This window comes from Macaca nemestrina, chromosome 2, assembly GCF_043159975.1.
Source record: "Macaca nemestrina isolate mMacNem1 chromosome 2, mMacNem.hap1, whole genome shotgun sequence".
Taxonomy (NCBI): domain Eukaryota; kingdom Metazoa; phylum Chordata; class Mammalia; order Primates; family Cercopithecidae; genus Macaca; species Macaca nemestrina.
Window position 1 is genome coordinate 51,587,135 of NC_092126.1, and position 24,971 is coordinate 51,612,105.

General features: G+C 41.4%; 1 protein-coding gene across 3 annotated transcripts in view; it reads left to right on the forward strand.

Moving 5' to 3' along the window:
* Positions 1–24,406, forward strand: part of LOC105470044 (glycogenin 1) — a 36,942-nt gene extending 12,536 nt beyond the window's left edge. The window contains exons 5-8 of one of the 3 annotated variants that reach the window (XM_011721754.2): positions 5,634–5,760; positions 20,628–20,847; positions 23,222–23,272; positions 23,533–24,406. In XM_011721754.2, the coding sequence (XP_011720056.1) occupies positions 5,634–5,760; positions 20,628–20,847; positions 23,222–23,272; positions 23,533–23,706 (572 nt within the window). In that variant the 3' untranslated portion in view covers positions 23,707–24,406. The remainder of the gene's footprint in view (positions 1–5,633; positions 5,761–20,627; positions 20,848–23,221; positions 23,273–23,532) is intronic. The other 2 variants (XM_011721755.3, XM_011721756.2) reach the window with 2 other exon arrangements.
* Positions 24,407–24,971: the final 565 nt, after the last annotated feature.

Below are 24,971 nucleotides of genomic sequence, written 5' to 3' on the forward strand. Positions count from 1 at the left end.
TAAAATGTGGCTTCTGATTCTGTAGGTCGGGTGGGGCTCAACAGTCTGCACTGCTCTCAAGCTCCCAGGTGATGCCCATGCTGCTGGAACCCAGGCCACAGCTTGAGGAGCACTATTATAGGGGGAGCATTCCTTTGACTGAGATGCTGGGGCTCATGTCTAAATCAGAATTAACTCACTGCCCTGTTACCCACAGTAGACAAGCCAGCTGCCAGCAAACTATGGAAGAGCACGCAAAGTACACGAGCATTGAACAAATGCACAGATTTAAAAAGACACCACTTAATTCTGTTTCTGTCTTAGGAAACAAATAGTCCCAGTTTCTGATCAATGCTGTGGTGTGTCCATGGTTACCAGGTATGTGACCCTGCTTAAAAGACAGAAAGTACCAAGTCTGTAGTTGCAAGGTGATTACGTAGCGTTTGGGCAGCTGGGTGGAAGGATGATTCAGAATGAGATACTTGCTTTTGTTCGCAAAGCAGATGCAGTGTGCCCCTTGTTCATTTCCTTTCTCCTTGTCTCTCACCTGTGTTACCACACCCTGGTGTACCGGATCACAGCTGCTAGTGATGCCTGCTAATCATGTTTGTTGGCTCTGAGATGAGTGAGATTAAAAGTATCTTAACCTGTCAGATTAAATAAAGCTGCCTCTGGAAGTCTGACTAAAACGTGTCGGACAAAAGTTGTAGGGTTTTTGTTATGGAAATTCAGCAGTCTTTAGGGCATCCTTGTGTGTTTTCTAACATAGATGTGCCTAGATTTGCATTCTGCTTTGAACTGTGCTATCATTTAAAGATTTTTTCTAAAGAGAGGATACTGGTAACACCATACATAGATTTTTCTGATGAAGTTAAAACATTTGCCTGACCTTGAAATGTTGAACTGTGCATTTGGGAAAAGATGGTTAAGATTTCTAGACCGCTGAATTTAAAAATTCAGCTACAGACTTCTAGATGGTATTTAATTTATTTTTAATCCACAATTTTGGACTAAATAATAAACCTTTGTAGTCACATAGTGAGGTCAGTGGCCCTGGAAGTTTTACGACCTGTGTGTCCCCTCTAGAGCCAAGGTTCTTGTTGAGTGTTTCAGGATTTGCCAATTTAACAGGCACCGTTGATTCACCAGTTCTACTTCAGTGCCTTTTCTCTTCCTCCTTGCTCGTTTTCTGTACAACCAGTGCTTCCCAGCCTCCCTGTGGCACACAGCTGATGGGCAGATGATGTTTGTAGGGTACCTGAGGGTAAACAGAAACGGCCTGTTGTGGCCAAAGGCAGCCAGCCAGGGACTTTGAGGGATCAGCAGCTCTGACTCCTGTTTCCCAGGCTCACACAGGTCGGATTTGGAAGTTCTACTTTACAACTACGATTTAGGCCTCCATGGAATTAGATTTCTTTACTGCATTATGAGTAGCTGTTAGTCATTTTAAGTGGAATTGCTTCAGTTAAAGGTCTTACAGTGTCCAGGTTCTCAAATGGGATAAATGTGTAGAGTTTTATTATTAATAATCCTTTATAACCTACACGTATTTTTCTTTTGGTAGTATGCTTCATAATAAAAATTAAAAGTAAAGAATATTTAGAAAGAAAAGGTCTAAGCACAGTTCTCATTCTTGCCTCTAGTTGTATTACTAATATTTTAGCATTACAAGAGTAATATTAGGAAAAATAGGGGGGAAGGAACATCTATTATACCAATCTCCTAATGCAATTATTTTATTTACTTTCTTTTAATATAAATGTTCATTACTGTTTATGTTCTTAGTTTTAATCACAATGTATGTAGCTGTATATCTTTATATTACACAGTGTACTGATGTTGTCTTTATAGACATTAGTTTTAATTGCTGAATAATATTCCATGAGTAGTTAGTATTACAATATACTAACTATTCCTGTGTGGTAGAATGTAAGTCGTTTAAATTTTTTCTGCTGTTACAGAGTATTTTCAAGATTCTTGCATTCATTCCATAAATAATTTGCTAAGTGTAAGGCATTCTGCTACATGTTAGCATTATAATGGTAAGCAAAAAGCCATAATCTCTGTTCTTGTGGAATTTAGCAGCTAATTCCTGATTGTATTTTGCACATTAATTGTAAGAGTTTTTTAAAAACCTGTTTATCTTGAGAGAACTGTAGATTTCCATGCAGCTGTAAGAAATAATACAGAGAGATCCCATGTACGCTTCATCTGTTTTCTCCCAATGGTCATACCTTGTATAACTAAAATGTGTCACCCCAACCAGGAGATTAACATTGGAACAATCCACCAATCTCACTCAGATTTTACCAGTTTTGTATGTATTCCCTTTTCTGTGTGTATACGTGTGTATATATGCACTTTTGGTTTTTATGCAACTTTATCACATATGTGGATTGGTGTGACCACCACCATAGTCAAGATGCAGAGTAGTTCCATCACAAGAACCTTCATCACATTCTGTTTTTTTTTTTTTTTTTTTTGAGATGAAGTCTCACTTTGTCACCTCGCCTCGAGTGCAGTGGTGTGATCTCAGCCCACTGCAACCTCTGCCTCCCGGGTTCCAGCTATTCTGCCTCAGCCTCCCAAGTAGCTGGGGCTACAGGCGTGTGCCACCACGCCCAGATAATTTTTGTATTTTTAGTAGAGACGGGATTTCACCATATAGTTCAGGCTGGTCTTGAACTGCTGACATCGTGATCCGCCCGCCTCAGCCTCCCAAAGTGCTGGGATTATAAGCATGAGCCACTGCTCCTGGCCCGTCATATTCTTTTACAGCCACAACTGCATCTCTCATTCTTTCCCTCTCCCCTGGCAACCATTAATTTGCTTTCTATCTCTGTAATTTTATTATTTGATGTTATATAAGTGAAATTACATAGTATGTAACTTTGTGAGATTGGAGTTTTTCACTCAGTGTAATTAATTTAAGATTCATCCAGGTTATTGTATCTCTAGTTTGTTCCATCTTATAGCTGAGAAATATTCCACATGGATGTGCCATATCCATATACCTGTTGAGTGACATTGGAGCTGTTTTCAGTTTGTACTATTATGAACAAAGCTGCTATGAACATTTCCTTAGCTTTTTTTTCTGTTCCCATGGAACTGATTGACAGTATTTTGATGATTATGTGTGAAAGGAAATTAGTTAAGACTTCAGGCCTGTGTACCTCAGCCATTAGTGTCTAGTCCCACATTTGGGGTATCTTTGTGGAATCCAAAATAAGCCTTTAATGAATGGCATGATGTTTTGGCTTCGATAGTTTGTGCCTCAAAATATATTCATTTGCCTATATAGCTAAAATTGTCTTTAGTTCTCATGTCTGTCCATTGTCTTAGTCTATTGAGGCTGCTATAATGAAATATCATAGATTAAATGGCTTATAGAAGAAATATATTTCTCACAGTTCTAGAGGCTGGGAATTCCAAGATTAAGGTGCAGCATATTCAGTATCTGGAGAGGGCCAATTTCCTGGGTCATAGACAGCTTTTTTATTTATTTATTTTTTTGTTATAACTGCTGCATGTGGCAGAAGAGGTGAGGGGCCTCTCTTGGGCCTCTTTTATAAGAGCACAAATCCTATTCATGAGGGCAGAGCCCTCATGACCTAATCACCTTCCGAAGGCGTCACTCCAGGTACTATCAACTTTGGGGTTAGGATTTCAGTGTAGGAATTCGGGGGTATCTAAACATTGAGTCCATTGCATTTTTGTAACAGTGAAGCATATTCTGTTGCCATCTTTATTGTGCTTTAGAACTTATAAGAGTGAAACTGATTTTCTGTTGTTCGTCCCTTGAGGAACACAGACCTGTCAGGGGTGCTGTTTAAGGAGGGCTTTCCTCATAGACAATCAGTGAATGCCTTTGATTCTTAGAGTTGATTGAAGGTATTTGGAAAGGATAGAATACGCAGAGGGTGGATAAGGTACACTTGGACTTTAAACCTAAAGTCCTGATCATATTACTTAACTCCAAAAATTAAATAGAGCTCTAGATTTTTGAAGTCTCCTTGAAAACTAAGGATAATTGAATAGTGATGACAGCCAACTGGACTTGTTGTATGTTGAGAAAGGAGCTGGATTTTTCGGCAAAGGAGGCTGAGGAGAGGAGTGACTCTGCAGTATTCCTGCCTGACACTTAGAGCAGGTGTCTCCCTGCCTGCCATCCCCATACACACTCACATGTATGCGCTCATGCACACACACACGTACCGTTAACTCCTGTTCTGCTGCTTGGGAGACTCGTTCTGAGCGTGTTTTCTGAAATCTCATGAGTCTAAAATAGAAAGCACGTGAAATACATGGAAGAATGTGTCTTGTGTTGTTTTTATTTCTTTTGAATGAGTGGCCATGATCCCCACTTTCTGAGGAAGATATGAAGTCCAGGAACCCCAAGGGCTGAGCAGACACTTTGCTGTATCATTGTAGCTGGCGCTGGCCACAGTGGTGACTGAGCAGGATCTGCCCAGAGACTTTTGGTCAGTGGTGGGAGAGTGCACCATAGGGTTAACGTGGCCTTGTGGGCCCTCTGTTGATAAGCCAACAGTTGTGGGCCCTGGAAAACAATTCCGTTGTTCCAGTTTGCTCTTTTTTACTTTTTGATTCTTTTTGTCCTGTTACACTCAGGGGAAAGTCTGAAATCTTTAACTGGAAATAAAGTGTAAAACCTGATCCCTATGTGGTCTGGTCCCTGCCGCCTTCTCTGAGACTCACCTGGTGTCATGCAATTCATTCCCGCCGAGTCCACTTAGGCCACCTTCCAGGCCTTCTATCCATAGCCTCATGCTCCTGCCCACCACAGGTCTGTGGTGTGCGCTGTTTTTGTTCTGCCTGAAACACTGTGCCCTGTCTTTCCCCCATCTGCATTTTTCGGGTGTGCCTGTGCACCCCTCAGATACTGGTTTAAACACAACTTGCTCGCGGAAGCCTTCCTTCACCCATCAGATGTCGCTCAAGCCACTTCTATGTGTGCCTGTAGTACCATGTACATTCCTCCACTGCATTCATCTCCATCTGTGCGATGTTTGTTGACTTGATTTGCTGCTGTTGGTGTCTCCCACCTGACCCTTGTGAAGACAGTGACCATATCTCTTTGTGCACTGTTGACTCTGCACTGCCTAGTACAGTATCTGATACATAGTAGCTGCTCAATAGATACTGGTTGAATTAATGAGTTAAATCAGGGAAATGGCCACTCCCTAAAATGTTTTCAATTGGCGTGTCAAGGAACTTACTAAAAAAATGGGGGCCAGGCGTGATGGCTCATGCCAGTAGTCCTTGCATTTTGGGAGGTCAAGGCGGGTGTATCACGTGAGATCAGGGGTTTGAGACCAGCCTGGCCAACATGGTGAAACTCCATCTCTACTAAAAGTACAAATATTAGTCTGGCGTGGTGGCATGCACCTGAAGTCCCAGCTACTCAGGAGGCTTAGACAGGAGAACTGCTTAAACCCAGGAGACAGAGGTTGCAGTGAGCTGAGATTGTGCCACTGCACTCCAGCTTGGGTGACAGAGCGAGACTCCATCTCAGAAAAAAAATAAAATAAAAATGGAATTAGTGTCTATTTTTAAAGGTCCAGTTATGTGCTCCTATAAAATTCTTAAACTGTCATAGAGATCTGTTAACTAATTTATATATTTTTTTCTTTTAGGTGGGGACCAAGGCATACTGAACACATTTTTTAGTAGCTGGGCAACAAGAGATATCAGAAAACACCTGCCCTTTATTTATAACCTCAGCAGCATCTCTATATACTCCTACCTCCCAGCATTTAAAGTGTAAGTGCAAATGGTTTAACTATTGTTGGAGATGTTGAGGGAAGAGAAGGGGGGTGTAAAATTTGGGGGCTGCCTCATTGTCATTCTGAGGGAAATAACAGGTAGATACTTGGAGGAAAGTTTCTCTTATAAGAACCGTGGCTGCAGTGGGGAGAAACCTTGATGTTATTGATTGCCTCGTGCTTGACCCTAGGGTACTTAGCTGCCTTTGGGACAAGGTTCCCATCAGTTTCTGGGGTTCATGGCCCTCTGGTAAGTTATTCATGTGTCATGGTCAAAAACACAGACTCTTAAGCTCTGCAGACTTACAACTTGGAGGAGTTGAGTCTGTGCTCTAACTCAGTGTCTTCCCTATACTGTCTACTGAGCCTTGGTTTCCTTCACCTGCAAAAAGGTGTTGAAAGCTCCCTCAGAGTTGTTGTGGGGATTAAGCCAGATGCAGGCAGCAGTGTTGCTGCTGTGGCTAAGAGTAAGGACTCCGGAGCTAGATGACCTCACTTCACATCCTGCAGTGACCACTTCCTGGATGGTGACCTTGGCCTACTTACTGAACTTCTGCCTCCATGTCTTCATAGGGTTATTGTGGGCATTAAGGGAGGTCATCATGTAGCATGGTTAGAAGAGGGCCTGGTCTACCCAAGTGCTCAGTACTTGTTAGGTTGTTAGTCATTTTTGTTTGAGAAAGGCAGTATAGTGTTCAGAGTAAGTCATAAACCAGAAAGGCAGGGCATATGTCCTCACTCTGCCATTTATCTGCTACATGACTTAAGACTTGGTGCCTCAGCTCCTCCATATGTAAAACAAGGAAGAAAATAGTACCTACCTCACAGGGTTGTCAGGAGGATGAAGCAAATTAATACATATAAAGTGCTCAGTGGACATTTGTTGTTTTTGGTAATGTGCTTGTTTAGCACAGTCCCTGGTGCAGTTTTTTTTTGTTTTTTTGAGTCAAAGTCTCACTTTGTTGCCCAGGCCGGAGTGCAGTGGCATGATCTTGGCTCACTGCAACCTCTGCCTCAGGGTTCAAGTGATTCTCCTGCCTCAGCGTCCCTAGTAACAGGAATTACAGGCATGCACCACTACACATGGCTAATTTTTGTATTTTTAGTGGAGATTGGGTTTCACCACATTGGCCAGGCTGGCCTTGAACTCTTGACTTCAGGTGATCTGCCCACCTTGCCTTCCCAAAGTGCTGGAATTACAGGCGTGAGCCACTGCTCCTGGCCTCTGGTGTAGTTCTGATACACCTTACAGCTAATACAGCCCTTGTTGCAATGTTTACCTCACTGTTAGGGACAGGATCCTATTATTTAGCCTCTGACTCATTTGTGTTTAACAAAGAGGATGATTTAGATTTCTTGAACAGGGGCCTAGCTGTCAGGTTGATCCTGAGACAGTCGTGAGCAGCAAAGCCCTTCACTGAGTTGGGCCAATCTCTGTCCCATATGGACATTCCTGAGTTAGCGGAAAACAAAGAGCCTTTCACTCCTCATATTTCATTATCCAAAGTGCTTTCCATAAGTCTTACACCACAGTAATGAGCATGTCTGGCTTTTTGTAGCAGCAGTGTTTCCTTTTCTGTTCTTTTCTGGGAAGACTCTATCAACGTCCTCCAGATAAGGATTAGAAGCATCTTGTGTTCTTTCCTCCCTAACTGTTCCCTTGGCATATGTCTCCAACATATTACATTCTCTTCCCTTTGTACAATGGGAACAAGCAGACTCTTAGACACACCAGCTGTGTTCTGAGGAAAGCAAACAACAGGATTCACTGTCAAGGGAGGAATAGGAGAAGCATTATTTTCACCTCTCAGTCCTTGGCCTTGTAAAATACAAACCTGTCTCACATGGAAATGTGAACCTGATCCATTTTAATCCTTACTTATAACCTTGCTAGTTTGAATAGTGTTCCTGCAAACCATGACAGTATGGCCCCTAGAGCTGAATTTGTCTATAATAGGACATTTGCTTATAGTTCAATTGATTAAATTCAGTTTAGCAAGCAAAAAGATGACAGTGCAGAGGAGAAAGACTTTTGAATAGTGTGACTATTCCACTCAGTCTTGCACAGTGAGTGTGTGGTTCTGTTTAACTCCATCTGTTTTCCACCTTACTACCATTGAGCACATTGTACGTTTCGGGGATAGCCTGGTTTATACAGACACTGCTTGCAGTACTTTTATTTTAACACACAAGAAGCAGATGGAGCAGAGTTAAGTTTTGAGGAGCAAGACAGACTTAATTTGCTAGAACCTTGGCCTTTCTCTCTCAAGAACCCAGTTGATTTTATATCTTCCAAATGAATTGCCCCCAAAAATCCAGTTTGAGATCTAAATTACTGAAACAGGATGGTTTTCTTCTTCCTGGCTCAATGAGTGAGTGCTAATTTTGGAAATCCCCTGGGTTTATTGTAACCATAGAGAATATGACACACTGGGAAAGTTGGGAGCAACTCCGTCCAGCAGGCAGATTTCAGCTGACCCAGGGCCAGCCGGAGATGCTGCTGCTTCTGTGCACCTCGCTCTTGTGGGGTTCAACTCCACGTTTCTGTGATAAGGCTACTCAGAGCCATGCTTTGTCTCGCCCATTGCTGCCTATTGAATATTTAAACCAGATCAGAGAACTCATTTTCCCTTCCCTCTGCCAGAAAATATATTTGCTTTTCTTGTGGAGACCCATCCAGAGACATTTTTCCTTATATTCTTTTATATTTGGGCAAGACCGAAAAGGTACAGGTGGTTACATTTCTTTTTTATTGTAAGTTAATATAAAATTGTGGTCCAAATGTTTTTTAAATGAAAGTAATCCATTACAAGCATTTCGGTCATCATTGCTACTCTCCAGAGATCCCTGTGAATTTGAAGGCCTACCCTTGGGTTCAGAATAACCTTGGTGGTCTCCAGGACTGAATAGCCCTATAGTATGCTGGCCTTTCCTAGGACAGCATGGGTGGTGGCAGGTGGAATCAGAGACCATGGAGTGGTCTGGAGCAACTTCGGCTTCATGGAAGAAAGAATGGAGTGTTTGTGTCACCAACTCCAAATAACCATGTACTAGGATGTCCCCAAAGCAGTATTTAGACACCCCAGAATCTTAGAGTCTTGGATATCTAGAACATTGTGGCCTTTGGTCTTACATGAAGCTTCAGCTAAAGGATGCCCTGGTATAAAGCAAACTTAATATGAATTTAAGCCACAAAGCAGCACATCTAGTGCCTTTCTCTCTGTACCATTGGGTTAGAACAAAAGATAAAGGAAACAAACTTTAATAGTTTTATCACTTCGAATGACTACTCAAATATAAAAAAACAGAATTAGTATTGTTTTTGTAAGGGAAGATCCTTTTTAACACAGCATAATTTGAAAACTAAAATGTTTGGTTTAGTAATTTTTTTTTTTTTTTTTTTTTGAGACGGAGTCTTGCTCTGTGCCCCAGGCTGGAGTGCAGTGGCGCGATCTCGGCTCACTGCAAGCTCCGCCTCCCCGGGTTTATGCCATTCTCCTGCCTCAGCCTCCCGAGTAGCTGGGACTACAGGCGCCCGCCACCTCGCCCGGCTAATTTTCTTGTATTTTTAGTAGAGACGGGGTTTCACCGTGTTATCCAGGATGGTCTCGATCTCCTGACCTCGTGATCCGCCCGTCTCGGCCTCCCAAAGTGCTGGGATTACAGGCTTGAGCCACCGCGCCCGGCCTGGTTTAGTAATTTTTAAGTTAGTTTGTAGTATTGCATCAGAAAACAAATCATAAATGCATTTCATTTTTTTGAGATGGGGTCTTGCTCTGTTGCCTAGGCTAGAGTGCAGTGGCACAATCACTGCTCACTATAGCCTGGACCTCCTGAGTCAAGCGATCCTCCTGCCTCAGTCTCCTGATGAGTAGCTGTGACTACAGGCACGTGCCACCATGCTCAGTTAATTTGTGTGTGTGTGTGTTTCATAGAGACAGGGTTTTGCCATGTTGCCCAGACTGGTCTTACTCCTAGGTTCAAGTGATCTCCCACTTCAGCCTCCCAAAGTGCTGGGATTATAGGCATGAGCCACTGTGCCCAGCTCATAAATGCATTTATTAATAATATTTTTGAAAGTGCCTAGCATAATGTTTGGGATATTTAGTAGATTTCTTAGGCTTTTAATGTTTTTTTTTTTTTTAAGTTTTCTCTAAATGAAGGTTTTGTTTCATCCAGATAGCATATACTTTGGTTTGTGCATAGTACTGCAAACAAAAAATCTTATTAGTCTTTTAAAAATCGTTTAGTTCCATTTTTGCTTTCTATTGTATCCACTGACTAAAAGCTGTCTAGGAATCTCGTGTTATACAAAACACACCTTAAAGCAGAGAGACAGAATTCTCTGGTATTGCTTCAAACCACTACATAAATTAATTGGTCAAATTGATTGAGTACAAAGTCTCATTAACCCAATACTTTCCATATAAATATTTTGTTTTACCCTTTACTTGAGTTTAGATATGACCAGAGACCTGGCCTAATGAGAATTAAATATTTTTTCATTTATTTTACTCTTTTAAACATTTCTGAAGATATTCATATTTCTTTCTTTTTTAAGAATCAGACTCATTCACTAAGACCTTATCAAACCTATTTATCAATATTTTCCCCAAACGAATTAAACCTTTAGTGTTGTGAATTCTGTTGTCCCTGTGTAGTTCTGATTTGGTTATTTTTCTTCGCTCCCTGAGACACGTCCTTGGCTCTAACTCTCCACGTAACTATTGTTATTGGAAGTCTGTTTTCATTTCTTTTCACACTCATACATATTCACTCAACCTTGAGGCTGACTCAAAAAGAGTTCGGGTCACTCTTTTTCTCCAGCCATTTGTTGGCCTGCTGGTCGTTCATTCGGTTGGCGAACCTGGAGCATGTACCTTGTGCCATGCTTTCAGCTCACTCAAGGCCTCAAAGATGAATAAGGGAGCTTGGAGTCTAACCCACTTAGCCACTGCTTAGATGTACAGTTTCTTGTATGGCACATGGCACAGTCTGTCATGGTTCGAGTGTTAAGAAGAAGAATCAAGCAGTGGTTGCACAGATGTCTTGTTCCCTCTTTCTTGGTGATAGTGATGCATGTTGGGGCCCCATTTCACAGCGTGGCTGTCTGGTCATTCTGACCTCATCTGAAGTGTTTATCTCTATCAGATGATCTGTCCTCAGATCTCACTGCTGCATATTCTGGTGCCCTACCTAAGTCTTTATCACCAAGAGAAAAGCTTCCATATCAGACCCAACCCAGCCTTTGGATGCTGCTCTGACAATAGCAAAAAGGGCACAAGGAGTGAGATCGCATGGGCAGAAGTCTGGGTGAGGAATGCTGTATCAGTCGAAGAGGGAGCTCATGGGAAGTTAAAGGTATGAGGACTGAGTGGAAGAAGACATAATTTCTTTGGGAGGCCAAGGAGGGTGGATCTCTTGAGGTCAGGAGTTTGAGACCAGACTGGCCAACATGCTGAAACCCTGACACTACTTAAAAAAAAATACATATATATAAATATATAAAAATTAGCTGGGCATGGTGATGCATGCCTGTAATCCCAGCTACTCAGAAGACTGAGGCACAAGAATGGCTTGAACCAGGGAGGCGGAGGTTGGAGTAAGCTGAGATTGCACCACTGCACTCCAGCCTGGGTGACAGAGCAAGACTGTCTCTAAAAGGAAAAAAAAAAAAAAGACATAATTTCCTCAGAAGTCTCACATCTGTGGGCCACAAACTGTATTTATCACACAAATATGTTTTATTTTTGCTACACAGAATTTTTTTTTTAAACTTAATTGTCAATGCTTTAAAAATTAGGGAATTTCACATAAAACCTAGGTTTCCAATATCTTTGGAAAAATCAGGTATTTGGTAGGATATGTCAAATGTGACTGTTACAGGTTTGTGGTCTAAGTCACTGGAATGATAGAGTTACCATTTCCTGAAATGGGAAAGAACATGGGGGAAGCAAGTTTGTAGGGGTAGGGATTGGTCAGAAATGAACGGAATGTATTAGGTTTTAGATGTATAAAGTTTGAGGTGCATATGAGCATCCTAGTGAAAGTATGAAATAGCTAAGTAGAGATAAAAGTCAGGAGTTCCAGAGAGAAGTCTGGAACATATGAGAGTTGTCAGCATATAATGATACTTATAGTCATGAGACAAGATGATGTAGCCAAGGGAGTGATTATCAGTAGAAGGGTCCTGAGGATTGACCCAACGGCAGGAAGATAGTAGGGACAAGAGAATAGAAGAATAGGAACAAGAGACAGCAAGGCATGTGGGAACCCAGGGAAGCGTGGTATTGCAGAAGCTGAGCAAGGAAAAGGTTTCAAGGAGGAAGGAGTGATCTGTGTCTGTGTCAGATGCTCACAGATATAAGGTCAGATATGAAGACAACTGAGAATTGGCACTGGATGTGGAATGTGGAGGTTCCTGGTGACTTTGGCAGGAGGACGTCTGGTGGAGTGGTGGGGGAGAAAGCCTGACTGAAGTGGGTCCAGGAGAATGAAGGAGGAGAATTAGAGGCAGTGAATGTACACAGCTCTTCTGAGGCATCTGCTCTAATGGGGTGGCAGCTGGATGGGAATGTAGGTTCAAGAGAGGGTGGCGGTGATTGTTGTGTAAAGATAGATGTCACCACAGCATGTTTTTGTATTGATAGGAATGATGTTGGGGGTGGGGTCGGTGACATTAACAATGCAGAAAACTGAGGGGAGACGCTGGAGTGATGTCCTTGGATAGGTGAAAGGGGACGGCACCTAGAACACAAGTGGAGAGACTGGCTTCAGATAAGAGCCAGGACAGGCCGGGCGCAGTGGCTCATGCCTGTTATCCCAGCACTTTGGGAGGCCGAGGTGGGCGAATCATGAGGTCAGGAGATTGAGACCATCCTGGCTAACACAGCCAAACCCCATCTCTACTAAAAATACAAAAAAATTAGCCGGGTGTGGTGGTGGGTGCCTGTAGTCCCAGCTACTCAGGAGGCTGAGGCAGGAGAATGGCGTGAACCTGGGAGGCAGAGCTTGCAGTGAGATCATGCCCACTGCACTCCAGCCTGGGCGACAGAGCAAGACTCTGACTCAAAAGAAAAAAAAAAAAAAAGAGCCAGGACAGTTTATCCTTGGTAACATGAAGGAAGGCAAAGTGTATAGGCACAGATGCTTGTGGGCAGGTGTTATGTTTTGGCTGAATGAATGAATGAGCAATCAGCCAATAGAGGCTAAGAATGACATGCTACCTCCACGAGAGTCTCTCTAGTGGCTGGTGTTGTAAGTCCTTCTCTGACCTGGTCCGTGAAGAGAGGCCAGCCTAGAAGATAATGTTGTTGACTAGGACCTAGTCTAGGTTATTAAAGTCTGGGTTTGAGTGCTGACATTGTTCTGAGTTCCAGGGTATTACTGGGAGGATTAGTTGGCAAGGCAAAGAAATTGGATGAGTGTCTGGTCAGTTGTTTGCTGGGGGTAACAGCTCTCTTCTAGTGATGGGATGTGCACCCTCTTATGTTCCTCAGGCCCCACCTCAGCAAGTCCACTCCTCCTCTCTATGATCAGCCCCACTCCTTGGTCACTTGGGTTTGTGACTCCTAACTTAGATTGTGAGTGCGTGAGAGAGGAGAGGTGTGCAGTTGGTTGTGGGAGAAGGGCTTGTGTGTGGCTCTGCCCATGTGTGCAAGTGAGTCTGAGAAGGTGCATGATCGTGAGTCGCAACATAATAGAGAACATGAGCCACAGAAGCGGGCAAGAGGATGCTTGGCACTGCTGCCACGATTCCCAGAGAGGTGTCGCATAAGCAGTGCTGTCTTTCTCTGTATCTGATTGAACAAAATGTACAAAAAGTGCTTAGTGAGGAGTAAAATTGCTCCTGTGTGTGCTGTCATAAACCAGTTCCTTTTCTGTTCTAAACAGTTCTGTAGTCTCATCCACATGTTACTGGCTGTTTCTCAACTACTAAACTAGTCATGAAAATTCTATCTGATCTTTTGGTAACATCAGGTCACAGGGATAATTTTAACGGCTAACATAAGCAGTATTATTGCTGGCTTGTGTTCAAACTATGTCTTGTGATCTGGACGACCCTTTTGAGATTCTATCAAGTTAAAATTAGAACATTTATTTTAAGAGATGTATGCAAGCTGAGACAAATCCCCATTACTGGGTCAGAATGAATGGCTCTCAGTAATTTACAGACAATTGTGACGTGTACCCAACTCTTTTTTTTTTTTTTAATTCCTGGCTGGTAGTTTAGTGGTAAGTCAGGGAGTGAGTCAGTGAATCTTACGGTTATCCTTACTCTGGGTTGAGGTCAGTTCAGTGCTATCTTCTGACATCAACATTTCCCCTTCTTATTCATTGGTGGAGTATTTTGTTTTTCTTTTATTTAGTTTTTTTGTTTGTTTGTTTTTGATGGTTTTTTTTTTTTTTTTTGGAGACACAGTCTGGCTCTGTTGCCCAGGCTAGAGTGCAGTGGTGTGGTCTTGGCTCACTGCAACCTCCACCTCCTCCCGGTTCAAGTAATTCTCCTGCCTCCGCCTCCCAAGTAGCTGGGAATACAGGCACACACCGCCATACCCAGCTAGTTTTTTTTTTTTTGTATTTTAGTAGAGACGGGGTTTCACCGTGTTGCCCACGCTGGTCTCGCACTTCTGAACTCAGGCAGTCTTCCTGCCTGGGCCTCCCAAAGTGCTAGGATTATAGGCGTGAACCACCACACCCAGCCTCTATTTTGTTTTTAGCTGTGCAATGTAAATTCTGACTGCTTGTTGCATTTGGTGGGAGAGATAAAACACTAGAAAAATATCCTGGGTTACCCTTTTATAAAGTCTTCCCCTAAATTTGCATTTAGGTTAACTTAAGAAGTAGTTTCTCCTTTTACTTATGACATTTGGCCTTATTTCATTTTGATACGGTAATTCTCTATTTTCATAAATGACTAAAGGGTAAATTGATTATGATAGAAAATGATCTTTTGAAGACATTTCTCAGAGAACAAAGTTGAGACATAAAAATAATTACTTGAAATTAATATCTAGATTGAAACTCTAGATATGAAAACAGACTAGTGTTCAAGACTTGTTGCTCATTCTTTTTGTGTATGATGTGTCTTATGAAAGCTTATAGAGCCAGCCCTCTAGGTTCCTTTGCTGTGTAAATAACTGTTTAGTTGTACAATTAGAGCATAATGAGAGTTAAAAAGACTCCTAAACCTTCATATAAGATGGCCATTGTTGGGTCCAGGCAGTATCCCTCATATCAAGCCAAGTGCTGCCCTAGACGAGTTCTGGGAACATACTTGTGATATGACTGCCTTACACAAAGTTGCAAAATCTGGCTTCACTTCCCTCTCACCCTCCTATCCAAGCCCCATTTTTCCCCACTTAACAGCTTCCTTATTTCTCACTTTTCTGCCCTCTTCCCACCCTCAAAGGGCTCTTGGGCTGGTCCGAACCTTCCGTGTTCAGTGACTCATCCAGGCCTGCTCTTCTCATAAAAAGCTGGTCCTCTAAAACCTCCGACCACTCACTACCACTGTCCATTTCCATAGATATTAGGTGTGTAACAGTTTGATTAAAGTAGTGTCAGGCCAGGCACGTAATGTCAGGCTCACACCTGTAATCCCAGCACTTTGGGAGGCAGAGGCAGGTGGATCGCTTGAGCTCAGGAGTTCAAGTACAGCCTGGGCAACATGGTGAAACCTCGTCTCTACCAAAAAAAAAAAAAAAAAATTACAAAAACTAGCCAGGCATAGTGACTTGTGCCTATAGTCGCAGCTACTTGGGAGGCTGAGGTGGGAGAATTGCTTGTGCTTCAGAGGTTGAAGTGCAGTGAGCCGAGATGAGATTGCACCACTACACTCGAGCCTGAGTGACAGAGTGAGACACTGTCTAAAAAAAAAAAAAAAGAAAGTAATGTCAATACCTAATGCATCTAAAAGCATTTCCATTCCTTACTGGACAGAAAGAGGGCTGAGCATATCCCATACCCATGATATCTGCATCCTTTGCGTGATTCCTGTATGCCCCAGAATCTCTCTTACCTCCCCTCTCATGCTTCTCTGTGCCTTCACACCCCTGAGTCTGTTTCAAGTTTGCCACTCAGTAAACTGGCGCCAACTAATTTTTAAAGAAACCTACTTACATCCTAACACTTTGTGATTTGTTTCATTGCAATGTAGGTGGCTGTTGGGAGGCTCTATCACTGTGCAGTACTGCCCTCCACAATCCTGCTCACCTCTCCTGTCTCTCCCCACTCACCCCCTGTCTTGCTGGCACCCAAGGAATTTCTTGCCTTAGGGCAGAAAAAGCAGTCTCACCCACATTTAGGATCCCTTAAGATCCCAGTTTCTACTTTAACAGTCTTACCAAGGGATTTCTTAAAACGAAAACTGCCCTGTCTATGAAAGGACTATCCAGCGGATACAGCTTTTTCACTTTGTTAGAATAGGTAAAGAAGGTAATTTGAGAAAGGAGGATCCTTCCCCTGACCACAGGGAGTAACAGATTTAGAATTAAAGAGATACTCAGAGACATGGATTCATAAAGGTAGAGATCAGTGCCTAAGCCACAGTGAAATGCAGGGTGTGGATTGTTTCCAAATGGTGTTCCTGTTGACATTCAAGAGGAAGGCCATAGGCCATACGGAGAGGTATTTAACCAGCATGGAGCTGGTATCCAGGAGGGCTGCAGAGGCCTCTTGAACCAGTCATGTGGACGTCCAGAACCAGGCTGGGATACAGACGGAGCTAGAGGCTCAGGTGTATATTCTTGCTTACAGCAGAGGGCAGTCCGTGTGCAGGTGGATTGGAACATTGTGCCCTTCCTCTGCATGAGCTGTGACACCCAAATCCAGAGACAGGAGCTGGGCAGGCCCTTAGACAATGTCCAGCACAGTCTACTTGTGAGTCACCTGCTGATCTTAAGCACCACCCATTTCTTGTTCTTCCCTTTTTTCCTTAACCTCTGTTGCAAACTGCATCCTTCTAAAAAGTCTTTCTTCAGTCTTCTTGAATGCTAAGTTACTTACTTCATAACATGCTTTCCTATTGGTTACTTTCTGTTGCTGGGTCCTTAACTATACTTGGGGGATTGCCAGGATTCTTAGGCATACCTTTTCCACTTTCATATTAACTGTCCATCGGCAGGAGTTAATCCATAAATTAACAAATGTCACTCTCAGACAATACCCTTATAATTCTGGGAGTGTCTTACAATAGCAGCCTAGTCATGGCTAAGAGCCTTGGCTCTGCAGCCAGACTGCTTGGATGGAATCCCAGCCTTGTCACTCACCAGCCATGGGATCCTGGACAAGTTATTTAACTTCTTCATGCCTTGGTTTCCTCACATTGTCATTTTGGAGATTAACTGAGTAAACCAAGCAAACACTAACCAATGCCTGCAATATATGAATACTTTATATTCTTATTATGAGTTATTACTACTGCTTAGTCATTAGTGAACTGTCAAGAGAACAGGTTAGAACAGAATAGTTTACATTATATTCATGTTTTAACTTACTTTAATTAGTATTACTATCATGCTATGACTGTGTATGACATTTATATTAAGTCTAGGCAAATCATGGGCTGAAGCTTAGCAGTTAAGTTAAAACAAGAGGATCAAAAAGTTAACACAAGAGGATCTAAATAGGTGCTGTGGCTGCAGGCAGGGAAGTTGAGTCAGGAGGGGTGAATGTCCGAGGAGGTGGAAGGAATATCTCATTCTTATGCGCTCTATTTCGGTTTTAGGCTTATGGGTTTATATTGCTAGGATGGGGCAGTGCCTTCCCTCCATTCTGCAACACAGGAGTCAGAGCTGTGTGATGGGTTCCCCCATCCTCGTTAGAACATTTGTTGAAGGCAGTCATCTGACTCTTTTCCATGCATTGTCCCTGCCCCCACTTCCTGCATAAAGCCACCTCTGAAAATCCCACCTGCATTCATTGCTTTGGAATTTCAGTAGCCCTTAATGTCAGTACTGCCCTGATAGCCCCAACTTGTCACCTTGCTTATTTTTATGCAGATGACCCATTTTCCTGTTTGAACAAAAGCCTTTTGGGGCCACACAGTGAGCATAGTGCCATATGCATAACAGTTGCTTATTTAATCCATAGCTTTATCTGTGCACAAATTTGGGCATCAAACTTTACTCCTACTCTTTTTATCCTTTTAAGGATTAAATAGAGCAAGAGGGTTGTGTGTGTTACATATACTATGTGTATAAAATAAAGAGTAAGCTTGGGGATACCAAATATCCTCTTCATTTATCAGAAGAAACAAACCATGGAATGATCAATTAACCTTAAGAGGAAGGAGCTTTACAAATAGGCTGTATTTTTCTTGCATGCTTTTTGGAGCAGCAGCAGCATGGTAGGATGGTAAGTGCTCATGCCTTAGAGGTAAAACCACGTCAAACTCCATCTCTAACACTTAATAGTTGTGTGACCTTGGGCATCTCACTTCAGTCTCTCACAGCCTCAGTTAACACATTGGTAAGATTTACCTTGTAGAAATATTATTATTCCCCATCATATCCTTAAAGAATTTGGTCTCCAAATATAGTAAACTCTGATGATAGCTTTTTAACCGGTTCCTAAGTTTTTTTTTTTTTTTTTAGATAAACTTTAGGGGATAGGAAGGGTTACATGAGTTTGTATTATTTTGATCAGTATATCATGCTCACGTATCTTGGTTGCCTGTAGTATAAATCTACTGAAATCTAACACTTGAGCCCAGTACCTGAGGTTCTGTCCCATTTTACTTTTCTTTCCCTACTCAAAGCTTCCTCTCTGGCTCTCACAGAGGATACCTGGTCAAGCACACAGGTGCTCACCTGATACCTGCCGTTGCCTGCCTGGAATTCCCTACAATATCATCAGCTACCCGGATCACATCTGCTGTATAAGCTTGAAGTCACATCCCACTATCTTAGCACCTCTGCTCCCGCTGCAGCTGGATAGTGCCCTTCCTGCTGTGAATTCCTGAGCACTCACTGTTCCTATTTTTGCTTTGACTCTTGTTACATTCACGTTTGTTTTTTGTTTTTATATACATAGATTTCCTCCCAGCTAGAACAGGACCACACTTTACTCCTACTCTTTTAAAGATATTCTTTATTGTGAAATGGAGCATATATACAAAAGAATACATATTTAAAAATGTGTATTGTTTAAAAATGTCACCCAAGTTAAGACATAGAACACAACCAGTGCCTTAGAACCTCTTTTTGTCCCTTCCCAATGATAGCTTCACCTTTCCCCCAGAGGTAACCAGCATCATTAAATTTACATTGATTATAGTTTTCTGATCTTTAAACAGTACCTTTTTTCTTGTTTTGCCTTTTTTTTTTTTTTTTTTTTTTTTTGAGACAGAGTCACCAGGCTGGAGTGCAGTGGCGCAATCTCAGCTCACTCTAACCTCTGACTCCCTGGTTCACGGGATTCTCCTGCCTCAGCCTCCCAAGTAGCTGTGATTACAGGCATGTGCCACCACACCCAGCTAATTTTTGTATTTTTAGTAGAGACAGGGTTTCACCATGTTGGCCAGGATGGTCTCCATCTCCTGACCTCATGATTTGCCTGCCTCAGCCTCCCAAAGTGCTGGGATGACAGGCGTGAGCCACTATACCCAGCCTGTTTTGCCTTTATATAAGTGGAATCGTATATATGTAATTGTTTGACCCATTGCTTTTTTCAACATAAATGTTCTAAATATTCATCTTTTTGCTGCATGATGTATATAGCTATAGTTCATTCATTTTAGATTGTATTCCATGCTATGAATATAGCAGAACTTTTCCTTTAAAAAAGATGGCTGTATAACTAAAGTCTCAGTCATTTTCAACAATAAGCAAATATTTCTTACTTATATGTTGGTGGGTTGGCTAGGACAGCTCTGATGATCTCAGCAGAGTTTGGAGCTAGGCTACAGGTTTGGTCCCGATCTGTTCCATGTTTCTTTTTTCTGGAACCAGCAAGCACCCAGGCATATTCTGCTGGCAGAAGTTTTAACTTCTTAGAGGGTGAACAGAAATAAGCATTGCTTCTGTAAGGCACACTGTCACTTCTGCTCATATTGTCTTAGTCAAGTCAAGCCAAAGGACACGTCCAACATCAGGTGGGAAAGTGTCCTCCCCCGATGAGGCTGGGAGTAATGTATACTTGCTGAGCAAAAATCTAATACAGACATTTGGGTTGTTTCCAGTTTTTGACTGTTTCAAACAGTGCTGCTGCTGCTGTGAACATTTTGATTATATCTCTTGTTGCACATACACAAGCATTTCTTTAGTGTATATGCTTAGGAGCTGAGCTGCTGGATTGTACAGCATGAGCATTTTTAACTTTACTAGGTAATACCAAATACTTTCCAAGTAGTTTGCCTGTTCTATCCACAATGGATTGGTGCTTCAGTGTTGCACCGAACCAATACTACATTTACATTTTTTTGTATGTATTTAACATAACACACAGCTGAGTAAGTACTTTTAAAAGTATCTGTCTCACAGTGTCACAGTGAACTCAGTTTGATCTTGAACCCTTACTGTAGGATGGAAAGTACGCTGTTAAGGCCATAGAATAGGGAGGCCAAGGCAGGAGAAATCGCTTCAGGCCAGGAGTTCAAGACCGGGCTGGACAACATAGCAAGAGCCTGTCTTTACAAAAAAAAAAAAAATTAAACATTAGCTAGGCATGGTGGCCTGTGCTACTCAAGAGGCCTAAAGGTGGGAAGTTAGAGGCTGTAGTGAGCTATCATGCTACTGCACTCCAGCCTGAGAGTGAGACACTCTCTCTTAAAAAAAATAAAAAGACAGCTACAGAAAAGTGCTGCTTATCTTTCTGTCAGTACTCAGAATCCACTAACTGTTTCAACTTGCGTTCACTTGGCAGGTTTGGTGCAAGTGCCAAAGTTGTGCATTTCCTGGGACGAGTCAAACCATGGAATTATACTTATGATCCCAAAACAAAAAGTGTCAAAAGTGAGGCCCATGATCCGAACATGACTCATCCAGAGTTTCTCATCCTGTGGTGGAACATCTTTACCACCAACGTTTTACCTCTGCTTCAACAATTTGGCCTTGTCAAAGACACCTGCTCATATGTAAATGTGGTAGGTTCTGTTTCTTTTCTTTAGATCATTTAATGCTGCTTTTTAAAAACTTGTTGTATCAATAGAGACATGGAATATTTAGCAGCATTTTAAACAGAGATAAATAAAATTTTGTGGAAAGAAAATGGTAACCATCTTAGAGGGGAGAAACATTCCCAGCAAGAAGTAGCAGAAATAAACTGTGTGGCAGATTTCTTTAGATCCGAGAACATAGTTTTTTAAGAATTTTCTATATATACCCGTATATTTTAACTCTAGAATTCTTAGCCCATTCTCCTCTGAAAAGATTTTTAGATTATTCCTAAAGTAGTGGTCTATAAAAATAACACCCCATTGAATGTTTTAGGAACTGCAAACATTTAGATGTATCTACTTTATATTTGCCATCTGCTTAGAAGAATGTGTTTTCAGTGAAAATCACAATATGAACATACAGTAAATACTTTTGTAGGATTATTTTTATTTCCTATGTTTGTACTCCTAAGATTACTATAGGATCTTGAAAAAGAAATATCTTTGTAGGAGGGAGATGACATGTTAACATTTATAACAACCCTGTTTAGCATATTTTCTGACTTTAAAGGTCTTCTCTGAGGTTTGTTCTTATGAAAGAATTGGAGGAGGATGAGGAATGAAACTGTTACATATTCAGATATAAATAAGAGAACAGAATGGGGAGATCATAAGAGATTATTCGCTTTTCTGTGGTACAGATTTTAGCCATTTCACTTACTAGCACTTACTAAGATATAGAAAGGAGAAAGGGAGAAAGAACTAACACTTGCATTCTTACTCTGAGTGCTTTATATGGATCATGACATAATATTTGTACAGCAGTGGTCCCCAACCTTTTTGGCACTAGACACTGGTTTTGTGGAAGACAGTTTTTCCATGGACCAGTATGGGGGATGGTTGTGGGATAAAACTGTTCCACCTCAGATCATCAGGCATTAGATTTTCATAAGGAGCATACCACCTAGATCCTTTGCATGCACAGTTCATAAGAGTTCATGTTTCTATGAGAATCTAACCACCTCTGATCTGACAAGAGGCAGAGCTCAGGTGGTAATTCTTGCTCGCCTGCCACTCACCTTCTGCTGTGCGGCCTGGTTCCTAATAGGCCATGGACCACTACTGGTCTGTGGCCTGGGGGTTGGGGACCCCTGTCATGCAGTACTTAAAACCACCTGGCACATCGTAAATGCTTAATGAAAGTTACCCTTTCTTAACCCTTAAAACCACTATATTAAGTACTATTAGTATTGTTAAGTATATTAAGTATTATTAATATCTCCTTTTATAGGTAAATTAACCAAAGCTTAAAGAAGTTATATAACTTGTCTTAGTTGTGTAACAGACTAGTCAAGTAGCAGAATGGGCTTCAAACCCAGGTCTGAAGAGACTTATCCTTATGAAACTTTGAGATGGACTATGCTTAAAAGTAGCCATCTACAGCCCAGAATTAAGATAGTACCTTTTATGGCAGGTGAAGGGAGAGTTACACTTTAAATGCTAAACTATTTTAAGTTATGTCCAGTGTATTTGGCCTGACCTCAGGGGCCTCTCTTTTAGGGTATAAATTCACAGCCCCCCTATTGTGAACAGAGGACTCTGGAATGCCTCTGTATCATTACTGTTGCCAAGTACAAGGCAAAGGCAGGACTATCCAATGGAAGGCCTTATGTTGCCTCAGCTATAATGCAATCCTATAGACCCAAACACCTTAAAGTTCCACTGATTTTAAATACATACCTATATGCTTACATATATATGGTAACAAAAACAGTCAAAACACTTTTTCCACCATTTTCTCTGTTAAAAGCAATGCTTGTCTGTATTCATTTACCTTCCTTTTTCTCTGCTAAGATTTCCAGTACCTTTGCACCTTAGTACTTTTTGAAGGATAGCATTGGTAAATTTGTGGTACATGTGAAGTTGATCACCCATGTACATGTAATGAGAATCAAATTTAATGTAGACTAGGTCTGCTTTGTTTGTTGCACATCTTACCCTGTTCCTTCTGCAATATGAGGGCTGGAATTATGAACCAAGGAAAGGTGAAGATGGGAATTGAAAGATGTTCAAAATTAAGTAAATTAAATGAACAGATGCTACTTGGTAATCCAAATGAAAGCTTGAACAAGCAGAGAAGTTTGGTACCTAGTCTCAAACCAGTTTAACTTTCCTTCTTACAATGTGATAACTGAGTATGTGTTGCGGCTCTCTAGTTAGGTTCTTTCTGAAATGTAGCCTGTTGGGGTATCATTTTGTTTAAGTTCTCAACCTTTCAGAGCCCACACAGATTGAGAATTTATCTTGAGACTTTGTGTTCCCTTGCCCATCCATCTTACACTTTCTAATGAACTGTTTGCAGCTTTCAGACTTGGTCTATACACTGGCTTTCTCTTGTGGCTTCTGTAGAAAGGTATGCAGAACTTAAACATTAACCCTAATTACTTTGTTCTCCCAATGTTTTCACTGAGTCAAGAAGTCTTCATTTTGTTAGGAAAAAATCATATAATGTTTATATTTTTGTGTCTTTTTTGTTTGTTTCATGTAATACTTTTCAGTTTTTGCTACTTTGCATGATTCATCCTGGCTTTTCTCACTGTCTTCAGTTTATTGCATTCTTTAAAACAGTTTGATTTTCAGCTCTCATAGAGTCAATTATGCTTTCCTTTCTAGGAAGATGTCTCAGGAGCCATATCACATCTGTCCCTTGGGGAGATCCCAGCTATGGCACAGCCATTTGTATCCTCGGAAGAACGGAAGGAGCGATGGGAACAGGGCCAGGCTGATTATATGGGAGCAGATTCCTTTGACAACATCAAGAGGAAACTTGACACTTACCTCCAGTAGAAACACTGCATTTTTCTGTGAACACATTCACTTCACAAGCCTTGTTTCTGATACTTAGTATCTAGAGCTGGGTTGAAAAAAGTCTGTTACAGTTGCTAGAGGTTTTCATTAAAACTTATCAGATCAGAGGTTTTTTTAGGATAAGAGGTGAGAACTGGGCAAAAGTTGTGAAGCAGCAATTCTGTTATATGGACAGTGTTCTGCTTTATAATCCTATTTAGCTTGTTTCAGAAATTCTTTTGTTGACTGCCAACATACAAAGTAAGGAAAACTCAGTATTAAGCTATTAAGACAGCTGTATCAATTCTTAAAATCTGCAGAGCCTGCTTCAAAGTCAGTCCCTCCCTTCAGAAGCAGACATGGCATCTGTTCCTTGCTTGCTTGTTGGTTGTGCCTACCTTTCACGAGACCTGAATCTTAGAATTGCCCAGTGCTGCCAGTGAGTGAGTGTAATTCTGCTTTCAGGTAAAGATAAGCTATATTAACACTGCTGAGTGATTCATAAACGTATCAGCAAATACCTTTAACCCATTTTATTTCCTGGTCTTAGTGTCTGAAGATGCTCACCAGTTTTCTATGTACAGTAAGGCAGCATGCTAAAATGCTTTTGTTCAGTTCTGTATATTTGAAAATAGCAGCGTGTTCTCTGATGGTTACCTGTGGTGGCACCCTGTACAAAAAATAAAGACTTACTGCTGTATCTTGGTTGTTGAATTAAATTAAGGAATCTTACCACACCCTTGAACAAATCTATTAGGGAATTTTTCATAATTTTTGGAATTTGTCATAGTCTTAAAAAAGTATAGCTTGACATTGGGATATATGCTTTAAAAACTGGTATCTATGATTTCAATCTAATTGTTTTTCTGTGATGGTGATGAATCTGACAGAACAAACTGAGATCAAACTTACATCGTGTCATTCATACTGCACCTCCCTATTATGGGTATTTAGCTATTTAGAATATTTTAACCTTTAAAGTCATTCCTAACTGTCAGAATCAGTACATCACTACTAGTGTTGTATCGATGATTTAAAATGATGGAATGGAAAAGCGTATTTATTAAATTTATAGATCATCCTAGGTTGTAAGAGATGGCAAGCTAAAGAAGGGTAGGATCCAAGATGACCTTTTAAAACTAAAATGAGTGGTCAGAAATGATTCTATGGAAGAAAACAGGACAGTTAACCATGACAGGAAGAAACTTTAGAGGTTTGATTGGGCAAAAGCTGCATAGCTTTTGTGACTTAGCCTTCAAGGTCAC